This window comes from Melozone crissalis, unplaced genomic scaffold (assembly GCF_028551555.1).
Source record: "Melozone crissalis strain CALT ecotype California unplaced genomic scaffold, PUWL_Pcris_2 ptg000005l_1, whole genome shotgun sequence".
Taxonomy (NCBI): domain Eukaryota; kingdom Metazoa; phylum Chordata; class Aves; order Passeriformes; family Passerellidae; genus Melozone; species Melozone crissalis.
Genome location: NW_026535783.1, coordinates 21,162,589 through 21,178,395, shown reverse-complemented (window position 1 = coordinate 21,178,395; position 15,807 = coordinate 21,162,589). Strand labels below are relative to the sequence as shown.

At 37.1% G+C, this 15,807-nt stretch overlaps 1 protein-coding gene across 3 annotated transcripts in view; it reads right to left on the bottom strand.

The window, feature by feature from the left end:
* The window catches only part of PTBP3 (polypyrimidine tract binding protein 3), a 32,318-nt gene extending 17,652 nt beyond the window's left edge, over positions 1-14,666 (bottom strand). Inside the window, exons 1-6 of one of the 3 annotated variants that reach the window (XM_054284084.1) lie at positions 14,597-14,666; positions 11,825-11,988; positions 10,826-10,972; positions 7,748-7,912; positions 4,218-4,328; positions 1,959-2,133 (exon numbers count right to left, since the gene is read on the bottom strand). In XM_054284084.1, coding sequence (XP_054140059.1) covers positions 1,959-2,133; positions 4,218-4,328; positions 7,748-7,912; positions 10,826-10,972; positions 11,825-11,988; positions 14,597-14,621 — 787 coding nt within the window. In that variant the 5' untranslated portion in view covers positions 14,622-14,666. The remainder of the gene's footprint in view (positions 1-1,958; positions 2,134-4,217; positions 4,329-7,747; positions 7,913-10,825; positions 10,973-11,824; positions 11,989-14,596) is intronic. The other 2 variants (XM_054284094.1, XM_054284104.1) reach the window with 2 other exon arrangements.
* Positions 14,667-15,807: the final 1,141 nt, after the last annotated feature.

The window sequence follows — 15,807 nt, the reverse complement described above, 5'->3', positions numbered from 1 at the left end:
AAAGCAAGTAAACACATTTTTGAAATTATACTGACAAGTTCTGACAATATAGTTATGAAACACTTACTCACAATCCAAGAATTGCAATGGAAACATTAATAAATAAATAGACCAAGAACTTTTATTCTGCCAAATAAGACCTGCATGTTGCACCTTGATACCAAAATCTGGCATATAAAAATTGTCAAACTGAGCTAATACAGAAAGATCTAGAATTCTTTGTTGCCTTTTTTTGTTTTTAATTCATTTGCTTCATGGCTATCAGCCTAGCTTTCTAAGCAAGCCAACGCAGGTATTTCTGCTCACTGGATGCAAGAACTCTTTAAATGAAGAATATGCACAAAATCTGTTTATAGTGCAGTATCTTTTCCACAGAAAGCATAAGAAAATTAAAGAAAGAAGAAGAAAAACAAGTTTCAAGAACAGTTTAGTTTTGCTATTAAGATAATTTCAAGCCTACAATAAAAACCAGATGTATTATTCTGACAGTTACCAGCTTTGTCTTATAATTTTACATCAAAACTACATCCACTAGTAATAGGAAGTAGTGAAGGTAGTCACATGACTTAGAACATCTTTTCCTCATGTTCTGTAACTAAGCTTCACAGAACAAGCCAATGACAATATGTGCATATTGTCATCACTGACAGAAAAGCTAGGAAGCAAACTTCTCCCCATTTACAGCTATTTTTTACTGGTTTTTTTAATAAATGTGCAGCTGCTTCACTATGAATGTACCACAGACAAATTTTGGTACAGACATCAAACTATTCCAGCACTTCTTACTCTTACAGTAAAAGAAAACAAGGCTCCTAGCAATGAGAAGTTTGGAGAGTGAGGAGGAAGATAGGGAGAAGTGTTCATGTGTTATTCTCCAAAAGCATCGTTATTTCTGCCCTACAAGCAAGTGCAGAAATAAGCTACTCTAATTGTACTTTTCCCTTCCACTTACATTTCAAATAGTGCAAGTCTAATTAATTAGAATATATTAAACTTGTAATAGCACATTTCTATAATGCTGCATGGCAACTTCCACCATCCTCCTCTCCCCACCCTGTAATGACATTTGTCCATTCCCTAAAGATCCAAGGCCTGCATTTAAGGGGAGCAGTAAAGACAAAAATCAAGAAAGTAGCAAGTGCAACTCACTTTCTTATTCTAATCCAAGCTAACTCAACTATCCAAAAAAATCAAACGAAACCCAGTATTTGTCCTAGTTGCCACAGAAAAGTAAAGGAAAATAGGGAGTTACTCTCCCCACTTTTCACCGTGATAGTCAATTGGACAGCACTTAGATACCTATTCAACAGCTAAGTCAGTTCTTCGCTGTGTAATATTGCTAATAGTTGTTATTAGAGAGAGAGAAAATTAGCTAAAATCGCTCAAATTGTGTTGTGAGCATTTCTCCAGTTTCACTTCAAGCAGACACTGTCTTCTCTATCCCAAAATGACTTCTAAAATTTAAGAAAATTTCTTAAATTTTATATTTTAAAAGGCAAGTATATAAGTATAGCATTTTGGATTTTCTTACAGTTTTGTTTCTTGAAGCACTCAATTATCCTAAAATATCAACAAATAGGAGCTAATACCCTTAAAACACTTATTTTCAAGCAGCTTTAGGCAGCCAGTGTCAGTTTGTGATGACTTCCATTCTGACACGCAATATTTACTACATTACCTGTACCAATTATACAGTTTTACAGCATTTTAGTAGTATTTCGTAGCTTTTTTACAACACTTTAAAATTTGCCCACTAGCGTTCCTCATATTATTGTTTCAGATACTGATTTACCAAGACTTCAACTTCAAGCTTTCCATAAGAATTTCACTGGATGTAGAAAATAAAAATGTATGCCAAATGTACCCCTCTACGCACCTGATAGGAAGCCAAAGCATAAATGTAACATAAAAATTATGATCTCAGTGTGTATTTAGCACTAGAAGTGAAGGTTTCTTACCAAAGGGAGTAGATAAGGATGCCTCCATGGTTCGCTGGCCATCACCAAAAGGAAGGTCAATGCGAGTGAAATCTCTACTTTTGTCATTGTTGTACTTCACCGTTAGGTTAGTTAACTTGGAGAAATCAATACGCAGAGTGCAGCAGCCAGTGTAGATACAATGGCCATCCAGAGACTGAAGAAAAATAATTACATTTTCAGAGATAAAACACATCATGGCAGCCATCACTGTACGTTTATATTATTATTGCAGCCTTTCAGGACTTGAAGGTGGTCTATAAGAAAGATCAGGACAGATTTTTAGTAGGGCAGGTTGGTATCGGACAAGGGGTAATGGTTTTAAACTGGGATGGTTGATTTGGATTAGCTATACAGAAGAAGTTTTTTACAATGAGCGTAACCAAACATTGGCACAGGTTGCCCTGAGAGGAGTCTGATGCCCATTGGACAGAGCTCTGAGCAACCTGATATAGCTGAAGGTGACCCTGCCTACTCCAGGGGATTGGACTGGATGACCTTTAAAGGTAGCTTCCAATCCAAACCACTGCACCATTATAAAGTTTTCACTTTGCAATTGAATCGAAACAGTAATTCACCTTCTGCTATTAAACCCTCTTTTTAAAATCAAGTAGGCAATTATGCTGTAACTATGCTTACCTAAACTTCTAGTGTAGTTTGCTAGTTAGTATTATATCACCTTGTGTCACCTGGACAAAACACAGCTTTAAACACGACTTGACTTCTTATGTCTCTAATCTTACTTCTCTCCCATTCAACACACAATATCAAATGGTAATAGGAACACTAATTTGGAAATTTTAACTGCATGAACTGACCCTTACATGAGGGACTCTACTGTAGGATCTGAAGCACAAGCACCATAAGGAGTGCTGGAGGGAGCTGGGGTTGTCTGCCCTGAGGAAAATGAGGCTCAGGAGAGACCTTACTGCTCTCTAGGACTCTTCTCCCATGAAACAAGTGACATGACAAGAGACAACGGGCTCAAGTTCTGCAAGGGGAGTTTAGACTGGATTTCATGAAAAATTTCTTCATCAAAAGGCATTAAAACAGACAAGTGGTGGAGTCACCATCCCTGGAGGTATTTAAAAATGTGCAGATGTTGTGCTTCAGGACATGGTTTAGAAGTGAAATTGGCAGCATTAGGTTTATAATTGGACTCAATGACCTTAGGGTCTTTTCCAATATAAGTCCTAGTCCTAGGCATGACTTCAAGTGAAACAACAGAGTGTACAGATGCTGTGCCCAAGAACACCCAGAAGTGGTGCATAATTGTTGTAGGTGATGCCCTGCCAACGCAGAGGCACCCATCTGCTGACCTGATCATTGGTCTAAAAAGGTTTTCAGTCTGCCTCTCTGGGACTTGAATCACAGGTGTCGTGAAAGGATTGCTAAAGCTTTTCTACACATGTGACTATTAGTTACCTCCTGCTCCCTTTATATGAGAACTAAAGATGACTTGGATGAAGGGCAGAGGCCTCCTCAGCAATTTCACTGACAACACAGAGCTGGGAGCAGTGGCCGATAGCCCAGAGGGCTGTGCAGCCCTTCAGAGAGACCTCAGCAGCCTGGAGAGATGGGCACAGAGGAACCATCTGAAATTCAGCCAAGGCAAATGCAAAGCATAGATTAGGGCCTGATGTACTGGAAAGCAGCTCTACAAAGAATGTGTATCTTTGTGCACGACCACAAGATGCCTGTGAGCCAGCAATCTGTCCTTGTGGTCAAGAAGGCCAATGGCATCCTGGGATGCATTATAAAGAACTCTTCCAGCAGGTCAAAGGAGGTGATCCTGTCCCTCTACTTAGCACTGCTGAGGCCACATTTGGACTGCTGTGTTCAACTGTGGGCTCCTCAGCCCAAAAGAGACATGGAGCTCTTGGAATGGGTTCAGTGTAGACTTACAAAGATGATTAAGCAATTGGAGCGTCTCTTTCACAAATAAAAGTAAAAGGGAGCTGGGTCTCTTCAGCCTCGAGAGAGAATATTATCAATTATTTTCATTTTGACAGACTCATGCATGTCCTGGAGTATATGCTATAGATTTGTTTGCAGTTGATGATAGAGTGCAGTCCTCTTAAATAAAGAGAGATGTCAAAGTTATTCATGTGCAGCAAAAATGTTAGAATGATGAGATATCACAAAGTTAACAGTCAAAATATTCCTAATGCTTCCCCTGTCTCTTAGCAAGGAAAACCCCCCAATAAACAAACAAAATCAAGCTGAATACATTATACTTACCATTTTGGCATAATATGCATGCATTGCATCAGCATATTGGAGCAGAGCTTGAAATTGATTGTTCTTATGGAACATGACAATCTTCAAGACAAAGCCAAATTTAGAGAAAATCTGTTAGGGAAAAAAAAATGGGCTATAAGAAGCAGTGAGTAATTCATGCACACTAAAAGCTAGCATTTAATATTCCAAATAAATTTCTGAAAAATATTTCTGTTATGAAAGCTGAACAAAAATTGTGTGAACTCAGAATTTTTTTTCAGGTAAAAAAAATAATTAAAGGAAGGCTACAAAAGACAGGAAAGATGGATAAAGTGTTTTTAAAGAATTAGTAATGGCTTATCAACTAAACAGGGAAGGACAATCCAAACAGGCATTTGTCAAGTGTCTGCAGATAAATTGTGAATAATGAATCAGAGTTGAGGTTTGAGAAATGGATTTCACAAGTCTTAGAGTCACAGAACACATTGAGTTGGAAGGGATCCACAAGGATCATCAACTGAGTGCAGTTCCCAGCTCTGCACAGGACACCCCAAGAGTCACACCATGTGCCTGACAGCATTGTCCAAAGGCTTCTGGAACTGTCAGGCTTGGTGCTGCGATCACTTCCCTGAAAAGCCTGTTCCAGAGCCCAAGACCCTCTGGTTGAAAAACCCTTTCCAATCCAACTTAAGCATTCCCCAACTCAGCTTCATGCCATTTCCTCAAGTCCTGTCACTGGTCACAACACTGAAGAGATTAGTACCTGCTCCTCCCACTTCCCCTCTGAGTAAACTGTAACTGCAAACCCTCAGCATCCTCCAGGCTGAACAGACCTACTGCCCTCAGCCACTCTCCATAAGGCTTCGCTTCCAGACCTTGTGCACTGCTGATTCACCTTCAACTTGCCATTGACCAGGATGTGCAGGTCCCTTTCCACAGTGCTGCTCTCTAGCCTCTTGCTCTCTAGCTTCTACACATTACCCTTCCCTGTTCCAAGCTAGTTTAAAGCTGTCAACAAGCTCCACTACTTCCTACACTAGAACCCTTTTTCCCCTCTGAGAAAGGTACATCACATCAGGTATCAGTGGAACAGGTGTTGAACAGATTATCCCATGGTCAAAAACCCCAAAATTGATTCAAGTACACAACAGAGCCACCTGTTGACCTGATGGATCTGTCTATTTCTATCAATATTATTCCTTGTTACTGGAAGTCAGTTGAGATGGGAACTGCAATCTGCATTTCAAGGTATCCACCTTTATGTTCTGCACATTAGACAAATTCTGCAAATCTGTTGAATAAAACAGAACTTAAATAATTGACGTGCTTATTAAGACTCACTGCCTAAACAAAAAAACAAGGAAAGAAGCAAGACAAAGACCTAGATTTGAACCTACCTCTATACTGTATAATCAAATGGTATTTGATTTATTGCAAACATAAGCATTGCAGACATACTTTTAAAGGCTGAATTTAAATATATATACATTCAAAATGAGAGTGTGCATTACATGAAGGGGTTTAAACAAAAGCAATGCCACAAAGAGTGAGGACAAATGTAAAGCCAGGATGTATCATGCAAGTGCAGGAAAAAAAAGGCCAGTCAGAGGAAAGATGAGTTTGAGAAGTACTATTAGTTTTCAAACAAACTGTTAGAATCAATGCAAAGTCAGGAAAGCAGAAACCCCTGAGAAATATTAAGTCTGCAATGGAAAGAAAGGCCCTAGATAAGTATAAGCATCTCTTGTCAACCTCTTAGGGCCAAGACTAATGTCCCAACCATTTGGACCCAGTTTCTCCATCTCTCAGAAACAAGATTTTAATGCTGAAGTCATCATTTAGTTGTAGAAAACAGAACAAAAACCTTTTCAGAGCAACTTAAAATTAGTCTTTGAGTTCCTGTACATAAAGCACTTCCTCTTAAGAAATGCCTAAATACAGCTTCTCAACATATGCTTATCCAGAAAACTTAATAGACCTTTTTAAGGTAATGAAATTTAATGTACTCATTCCTGTTTCATTTTAAACCTAAACACACTATATATATCAACTTTGTTTCTGAAAAGATAACACTGAATTTTCAGCTTCATATGATAAATATTTTAAGGCAAATTGTGATTTTAAAAAATTAATTTTTTGACAGGCAAGACAATTTACAAAATACAATCCAAGTATGGACTGCCACCTTGCCTAGTAGTGTTCCATAAGAGGCTGTACTTGCCAGTGAAAATACTCATTTTCATTAACCTTACTATACAAAGTGGAAGTTAGATCAGGCACAAAGTGCTGCTCTAATTAGAGGAGACTGTCCCCTATTAAGAACTCCAAATAAGATCCCTTTGCAAATATTGCTAAATTTTCAAGACATATTGGAAAAGTAGTTGAGAGCAATTCAAATGCTGAAAATATAGTTGTGCTGCACTGAAGTAGACTAAAATCAGAGGAAAGTAAATTAATATGAATTTCCTCTTTGCTTTTGCATTCTTAGAACTAGTACAGCTTCCATAACCACAGGAGCTTGTTCTGAGGTTATTCTGAATGCAGCAATAATCCTAAACAGCTGACATAGTATTTGCACAGGTTCAGTAATGAGTGAGCAGCACTCAAAGACACCTACAAAGGTTTAGATCCAAGTGGCAACTAATATGTACACTAGTTAATCAGTATCATGGTGAGGAGATAAAGAGAAACAGAAAATTTTAAGAGGTAAGAGGAAAAACAGTGTTGCTAAAAACAACTATTGTTTGAGATCTTAGCAGAGCAGGAAAAGAATCTTCCAGGACTGCAGGTTCCTACAAAATCATCCCAGTTATTCTAAGTTGTATTACTTAAGAAACTTATATGTGGGGCATGGCTTTTACTGCATAAATTACTATCAATTACAAAAGTTTCAAGTATGAAAAACTTGCAATATTTGTGAAGTATCAACAAATATTTTGGATGCAAATAAGTGGTCTTCAAGTTATTATTTTTAAACTTAGAGCTTTCAACAGCATAGGCCAAACACCTAGCAGAAGTTATAGCAATGTCTTTCATAAATACAGTCTACCATTATTCTAAGTTTAGAGAGGCAGTCAAATGACATTCTAAAGATGAACAATCAAAACCATTTGATTTTAACAAGCAATTTGCATATTACATCACTTGCACTGAGGTATAAAAGTGAACATAAAACCCTAAATATAAAGCAAACTACAAAGGTTACTCAGCAGAAAGAGTGATAAAATATGGATTCACTAGTTCATAACATTCAGTATTTCACTAGCTCATCAAGAAAGCAGAATTAACCATTCAAGTTTGTTGCCGCTTCCACAGCAAGGAACTAAATGAGACAACATGAAAACCTGAGTACTGAAGCCCTGTTTACTTAAATTTCATTTACATACAACTATTTCAATCCTAGATCCCTAAATCCAGGGAATTATTTTAAAGAGACAGTCCTCATTCAGAAGATTCAGGAGACACAGGTATTAAAAAAAAAAAAAAAATTAATGGATTTACAGTAGCAACATTGGAACAGATTGTGACTTTTTTTAAGCAGTCCTCATTACCTGATAAAGTATGTCTAAAGTGACAGGGCAAAAAACATTTTCAACAACGATTCGAAGAACAGAACCATTACTTGGAAGGACCCCACCTTCAGCAGCAAGAGCACTTGTAATACCCAGGTTTCCATGCTGCACAGCATTCGCACATTGCAGCGCAGGTTGGGGTCTCTGAAATTAAGTCATAGCAGAGAGCGCAGTTATTTTATATACAAATTATTCATACTGAAATAAAGTTCTCCTAAATGAAAAGGACATAAAAAATAACTTCATAAAACCATATTTCCTTCATATTGTTGATTCAAATCCCACATTCATAAAAAATCATAACTCTTACTTTCCATTCTCCTCCCTTACAACTAGTCAGTGTAATTCACAGAATTACAAGTTTTTTTTGTTAAACTGCTACTAATTTGTAATGATTTTTCTTTGATTCAGTAAGCTATTGTCATTCTAGACATTTTTCCAGCAATATTATAGATGACAATTGTAATCTTGTAATAGACAAACAATCAGTCAGCATACCAAAAACTAGGATTAATTCTCTTCAGGAACTAATATTTGGTTGGAATAAGCTTAAACCTGCACACCCTACTCTTCTTTCAGAGCAAAGCCATCAATCACAAAAAATAGGTTCAAATCTCACTCCTTAAACTATACTTCTGTGATTACACAAGTCTTTTCACTTGTTTTTCATGGGTTTTCCCCAAAGAGGTCTTCATACCTCCTGTGAGTAGCAGGACTGTGGAGAGATGTTCCTTTCCAGATGCAGTATTGTGACTTAAAAGACATGTCTCAGCTACATAAATTCTTTGGAAGACAGATTAAACAGGGCACATGGTACATGTTACCTAGTTTCAGAAAAATAAAATCCTGCAAAATAATATGTACTTCAGGGCTCAGACTAGGGACTAGTACAGTAACAGCATTCAGCCACTCTACTAGGTTCTACTAGGGTCTCTTCAAATTTTAGATAAAACTCAAATGTAAGTGCCAAACAGTTTATTTTTAAAAGCAGACAATGCTGTTATAGAAGAACCAAGTGCCACGTACCAAGTTGAAAATACCCAGTAAGAGACCCAAGGCGTCTTATTTGCAAATATACATATAGTTTTCCTGAGGCTGTTATGCAAACCACATCCCTAAAAAAAATCTTGTAATTTGTTTGGTTTTGCAGATAACAAACTGATACAGCAATCTTGGATGAGGAAAGAGACAAATAATATTTACCAGACTGACAAGCTTGCAAGACTTGTGTGACTTTTGTGCCAGCACAAATGAATGATTTATGCTCAAATCACTACTGTCAACATTCTTACAGAGGAAAAAAAAAATCATGATATACATATCACAGTATATAACTTAAGTATCTAAATGGGAGGTCAATTGAAATTAATCCAGAAATCCAAAATCCAGTATTAACCCCTAGGGTACTCTGCCAGTGACTGGATGCTAGCTTTATGCCACTGGTCACAACCATTTCAGCCTTTTAAATCACTTCACTTAACTAGACTGCATTAATCAATTCATCTATTTGGATGTTATTGGAAACAAAAGTCTCGTCAAAGTCAAGATACACAATATCCCCTTGTCTTGTCCACCAATCCAGTAATCTCACCATAAAAGGCCATCACATTGCTCAGGCATAATGTGCTTTTAAAAACCTATGCTTGACTATGACTAACCCCTTTCTTCTCCTTAGAATGTTTGGAGATAGTTTTCAGAATGAGTTGCTCCATTCCTTACCCAGGGACCCAAGTAAGGATAATCAAGCAGTGGTTCCCCAGATCTTTCTTTTCATCTTTCTTGCTGTCCTTCCTTAAGAGAGGAGACGGAAGGATTTTCTTTTTTCTAGTCCTCAGTAACTCAGTCACTTTTCCAATTGCCATGACATTTTCAAGATAGTACATTGGCATTGCAATGACACCAATCTGCTCCCTCAGCATTCAAAAGTGTCTCACTAGAGACATAGACTTTGTGTTTATCAAACTAATTTAAATGTTCTCTGATGTGATTCTTCTCTACTTCCTTCATCAAGACATTTCCACTCTTCTCAAGTGCAACTCTTAACCACCACATGCTGCTGAGAAGGCTATCGGTAATTCAGCCTTTTCCACCTCCTCTGCTCCTGCCCCTTTCAGCAGCAGGCCACATATTATTTTGGAAAAAAGAAATCTTATTTCTATGGCTGATATACCACAAGGAACGAAACTTGCTGCTTTTCACATTTCTCGTCAGAGACAACTCTGTGTAGCCTTTGACTTCCCTAACCATATTCCTGCATGTTTAAGTAATGCTCTATAATCTTCCTGAGGCACTTGTTCATGATTCCAGCTTTCCTATGCCTCTCTTTTATGTTCAAGACCAATCAGGAGCTCCTTGTTTATACAAGCAGTCCTCCTGCCACCTTCACTTGATTTTATGGTCATTATGATGAACTACTTTTGAACTTCAGCTCCTTCACAATAATTTTACAGATTTTGAGAAGACCCTGTCTCTAAGAAGTTACTGAAATTATACATACCAGAATTTGTCTACTGGTATAGTGAAGTGCAGCTGTTTATTTACTAGTGTTGTGGTTTAACCCTGCTATACAGCAAAGTGCCACACAACTACTCAGTCACCTTCCCTTAGCACAACAAGACAGGGAATTGGAAGTGTAGAAGTGAGAAAACTGTCATTTACAGACAGTTGAACAGGCAAAGCAATAGCTGCATATGCAAGTAAGGCGAAACAAGGTCTTTAAACACCTCCCCCATTGGCAGATAGGTGTTTATTTAAACACTTCCAAGAAAGTAGGAACTTCATTGGGTGTAACAATTCCTTGGAAACGACATGGCCACAACTCTGAACATTCCTCATCCTTCCCCCAGTTTTCAATGCTGAGCCCAACATCATAGAGTGTGGGACATCCCTTAGGTCAGTTGGGATCAACTGTCTTGGTTGAGATCCTTTCCATCTTCTTGAGCACTATCACAGGCAGGGCAACGTGAGAAGCAGAAAACACCTTAATACTTTCTGTATTAACACATGCATTCACAACTCATGCAATTATATCCTGTTAAATGGAAACACTGTACTCACAGCCTGATTATGCTGATTGTCAGTCCTAAGTTCCTTGTAATGGGAATACTGAATATAAACTGGCTGATTGTGGAGGTGAGGTGTAGCAGGAGTGTAGTAGTGCACCATAGAAACAGCAGCATCTACGGAAGCCATTTCCAAAAATGCCTGCAACCAATACATAGATGATTTCAAAGATGGTTTTGTTTACATGAGAGAAAAAAAGCATAATTTATTCCCAATTCCACTCTCACTAGAAAAAGATTATGTGAAATCAGTACAATACTGATTTCCTCAGCATTAGAATGCATTTGTGTGTGCATGTTTATGGGGCTGTTTTATTCAATTTGTGTTTTCATAGAAAGTTTTATATTGTAAGTACACTATATCATCTAAGAAGAGGTGGAATAAGTATGACATATGGGAAGTAATGCTGCTAAAAGTACTACACTGCTAATCAATTTGCTAAATTCCTGAAATCAAGCACTATTACTCAAGTAGCTGATATGCACACTGATTGAAAAAGCTGGAACAGAACATTAAACATCCATTAGTTTATTATTGTATTAATCCAGACAATTTTTGAATGAATGTTTATTATTTTTAGGATTTCTGTGCTTCTTCATGACACAAACTACTCTGCCACATTTAACAGGATTAAAAGATGTCAAAAAATTACATGCATGTCAGTAGCTTAAGCAGGCAGGCTCATTGTCACTGTGTCATCAATAATGACAATGCAGTTCTTGATCATCCATATGTTTTCACATAAAGTGGATATAATGTTTAGCAATATTATTAAAAAATTTCTAGTTCATTATGCAATCTGAAAGCATATAAAAAACTTAAAATAAATTTCAAAACATACTTTCACATTTAAAATTATGAAAATCTTCTGCTATCAATGAAATATTTAGACATTGTTGCAATCACTTCACTCAAGGTCAAGATCAAAATTATCATAACATGAACCACATCTTCAGTCTTGCTCTTGTTATTGAAACATTGAAAACTACATACCTGACCTTTTCCTCTTAGCATCAAGAGATTGGTTACTTTGCCAAAAGGGAGACCTAATGAAACAACTTCTGCTCCAGTAACACCATTTGGAATTTGACGAATATGAAGGACACGTGAAGGGGAACACGGAGATCTTTTTCCTTTACTTTTTTTCTTCTCATTATCTAAAATATTTTAGGGAGGGAGACAGACAAGTAAACAAGACAAACCCATTGCACAGCGTACATATCAAAACCTAAAGGAGATAAACTGCTGTCTCAGCACTGACATTGACTTAGGTACTTAGTTCTTTGAACCATAAGAAAGGATATTCCATATCTAACAAAGGGACAGTGTAAGAAGATCTCATCAGTTATTCCAAATCTTGATAGCAAGGGGAGGGTGGGGTATGTCTGGCTTTGCTTTGGACTTGTTTATTTTCTGAAGATTTGGTTTTGGTTTGCTGTTGTTTTCTTTTTTTTAACGGGACGTCAGTAACTTCTCCCCAAATGCCTACATAAGATATCTATAAAATATTAGTTGCACAAAAGAGGAAAGTCCCAACTGGGAGGTAATACATTAATTTTCCTTTTATCACCAACTTGTCTTTATGGGACTGAATTGCTAACTTGAGGTTTTGAGTTTGTTTTTACATTAATAAAGAAAGCCTGCTGTTACAAATTATTTTAAGTTTTAAAAAGTCTTTGAGAAAGACAGCATGAAATCCATGCAAACTCTTACATCTTCCACTTTGACATACTGCCAGAAGTGGGGTTTTTTTTGAACATATGCCTGTTTGGATCCTGTAAGGGACTAATTTGGATCGGTAAGTGACCAATGACTGCATTTCAGGAACATTACTCAGTAGCCTTGAGAGCACTTTAAAGCAGAACACCATATCTGGAACAAGCATATTGTTCTAGAAGCAGTTGCAATGGAGGCAAGAGAGATAGCCTTAATATCTCATCTGTTGCATTTAGCCTTCCAAGGAGAAACACAAAAGATTGAGAAGAAATTTCTGTGGGAGCTTTATAAGAAATTTCAGATTTTACTGTAGGTTTTGCATACGGTCTAAGGCTGAGAACTGGTTCACACAAGTCATTCTGCATAAGGATGTTTACAGAGGGTCTTTTTATTACTGGAAACCTGTAAAATTTCAAGATGGATGATAAAAGCCCCAGCTATACCACACTTAACAATTCTGCCACCTGGAAAACTGAAAAGTCTGTTATGCATTCATTTTTCCATCAAGAAATTTTAAATGGCTTCATGTGCTCTGTCTGCATTCTGAAAAATGTGAACTTTAAGACAAACACGACCATATTAAACACATATTGGTACCAAGCCACAACAGGACATATTACTAGTAAACTTAACAACCTATTTCATTACTTTTTAGGTTCAAAATTTACAAGATGTCCCTGACTTAATACTAAGTCAAGGAATGCTTGACCAAAGAAAGCAGGAAATGAAGCCTAGAATTAATTTCACCTCTAGTTTTATATGAAGCAGAAGCAGTATCTTCTGGGTTCTGACACATTGTCAGAGGTGACAAAATAAAGCTAAGTGGCAAACTGTTGAAATGTTACTTTTGTTGTGAAACTTTAGCTAATTTACTAAATCAGCAATAAAAGCTAGCACATCTCAAATATAAAACCTCGTAATTTTTTAAACCATGCTTCTTTCTCCAGCTGTGGTACAATACTAATTTTGATGCAGAGTGATAACCATCTGTATCTTCCAACATCTAAATTTCAAAATTGATTCAACGTTTCTTTGAAGCATGCCAAAAGTGACCACTTTTCTGAATTGTACTCTCAATTGAGTGAAAGTAAAAAATGCTTTCAGACAGACCAAAAAAACCCTTATGAACAAAGTGAAAACTGGTTCCTGAAGTACAAAGGGAAGCTCATTACAATCACAATTCATGACCAGTACAAATGTATTCCCTGCGTAGCCTGAGGTAGAAGGGTATACATTTTAGATATGCGACCCACCAGACCAAAAAACCCCCAAAACCCCAAACATAACAACAAAAAACAAGACCTGCAGCTGGAGCAGCTGTATTGGGTAAAAATATGCATTTCAATAGTGATCATATTTTATTTTAGATTTATATGATTATTAATGAGAATGCCAAGTAATGTATCCCAAAAACCTCTATATCATTTAGACATCTTGGATACCACTGTGAAGGAGCAGTCATTGCACTGTTAATTAATAATATATATTTCACCGATTACATTGCTGAGCTATAAGCTAATGCTATTTCAAGCCAAGCAGAAACATTTGGACCTCACACTGAATTGATCAGCAGAAGTATAAACAACCTGACATGTGCAAATCAAAGAAATCAAAAAGAAAAATCTTCAAGTTAGCTTCTCAGACTCCTCCTTCCCCACTGAAAATACAGCAAGTCTCAGAGACTTGGTGTCTAAGATCACAAAAGGTGACCTGCTCTGTCCTTTGCCCTGATATAAAATAAACTATTTGGAAACCATTGCTGACAGGCAATTGTCTAGGTCATGATGCAGTTAACTTATTTTACATAAAGTTACTTCATGCAACCATTGGTCATTAACACTCCATGTACACCTAATGCTGGAAGTAATATTAACAAAAGTAGTACCAGCTTTCTCCCATTTTCAACTTCCTGTCTGGTCTAAAACTACAGGTAAACAAATATATACACTTACTGCATCTTCCTCAACACACAAAACAACAAAAGAAAGAAAAAAACAACACAGAGAAAGAACAGATCAAGAACTTTGAGGGTTTTTTTTAAATGTATACCTGTAGCTGGAGTAGAGTTGCTCATGGTAGGTCTGTTACTGACACCAGAAGCAGCTAGTCAGGACCACACTAAAGAAATAAAAGACAAGATTACTACTAAAGCTGTTACAGAGAAAGCTCAACATAAAAGTGCAACAACTCCCTTTACTTATTCTTCCCAAGAACACCCCCTTCCTATACACAAAACCCACAACTGCCAGGAACTTGTTTTTCAGGAAAAAAAAATGCCAACAACATAACTTTTTCCCATATCTTAATAAATCAGCAAATTCAGCTATATTACACTATTGATTTAAATCAATATGTTACACTGATTTAATTCTATCCTGCTACCCTTTTTAAAATAACAAGAATAACTTGGTTAAGAAAACTTGGTTCAGAAAAGAAATGAGGCTGTAGGCTGGCTGTAGGCTTTGTGTCTGCAATACAACATTACTTCCATAAATGCACAGCCACATAGGTAAAATCTGCATTTGCAACAGGACACAGGGGAACTTGAGCAAAACTAATTTGACATATATTTAAACACACTCATGGCACATTAAAAAAAAAAACAAAAACAAACTTGTTTCAGTACATTTTTTTAAAATACATATGACTTACCATCAAATTTTTAGGAGAAAGGTCAAGGTATTTGCTTTAAGAATGTTAACAATTTCAGACTCTGAGTACTACAGGTCCTTCATTCAAAAATCAGCATCTAGCTCCAGTTACATCTGTTTACTCATTAAGACTGCTGTAATATCCCAGCCAAGCATCAACTTCAAAACGCCAACAAGAAACAAGGTACACCTTGAACAAACAAAACACCTCTGAAAGGAAGTTACATTTCCTGAAACTTTCACCACTTTCTTCCATAAAAGCATTTTAATGGAAAGTGGAGACCAGGGGATCCTACAAGATGGAATAAGTTGATCCAAACAGCTTCTCAACACTTTGGTGGAAAGAGAACTTCCCATTGCCCTTGGTCCAACATTCCTACATGTACATGAACTGTTTATCTTGCATCAAGTCTAGTGCCCAAGAGTTATCCTATGAGATTAATCAATTCTCCAGCCTACCAGCATTCTGAGCTGAGCTAGATTAGTTATTCAGCTAAAAGAGACATTGAGAAGTGGCAGGATCCACTGCAAAGAAAAGGGTAAGGAAAAGCCATCATGTTGGCTTGCATCGGCTGCAAAAACACTGCTCAGAGTACCGGCTTATATGGA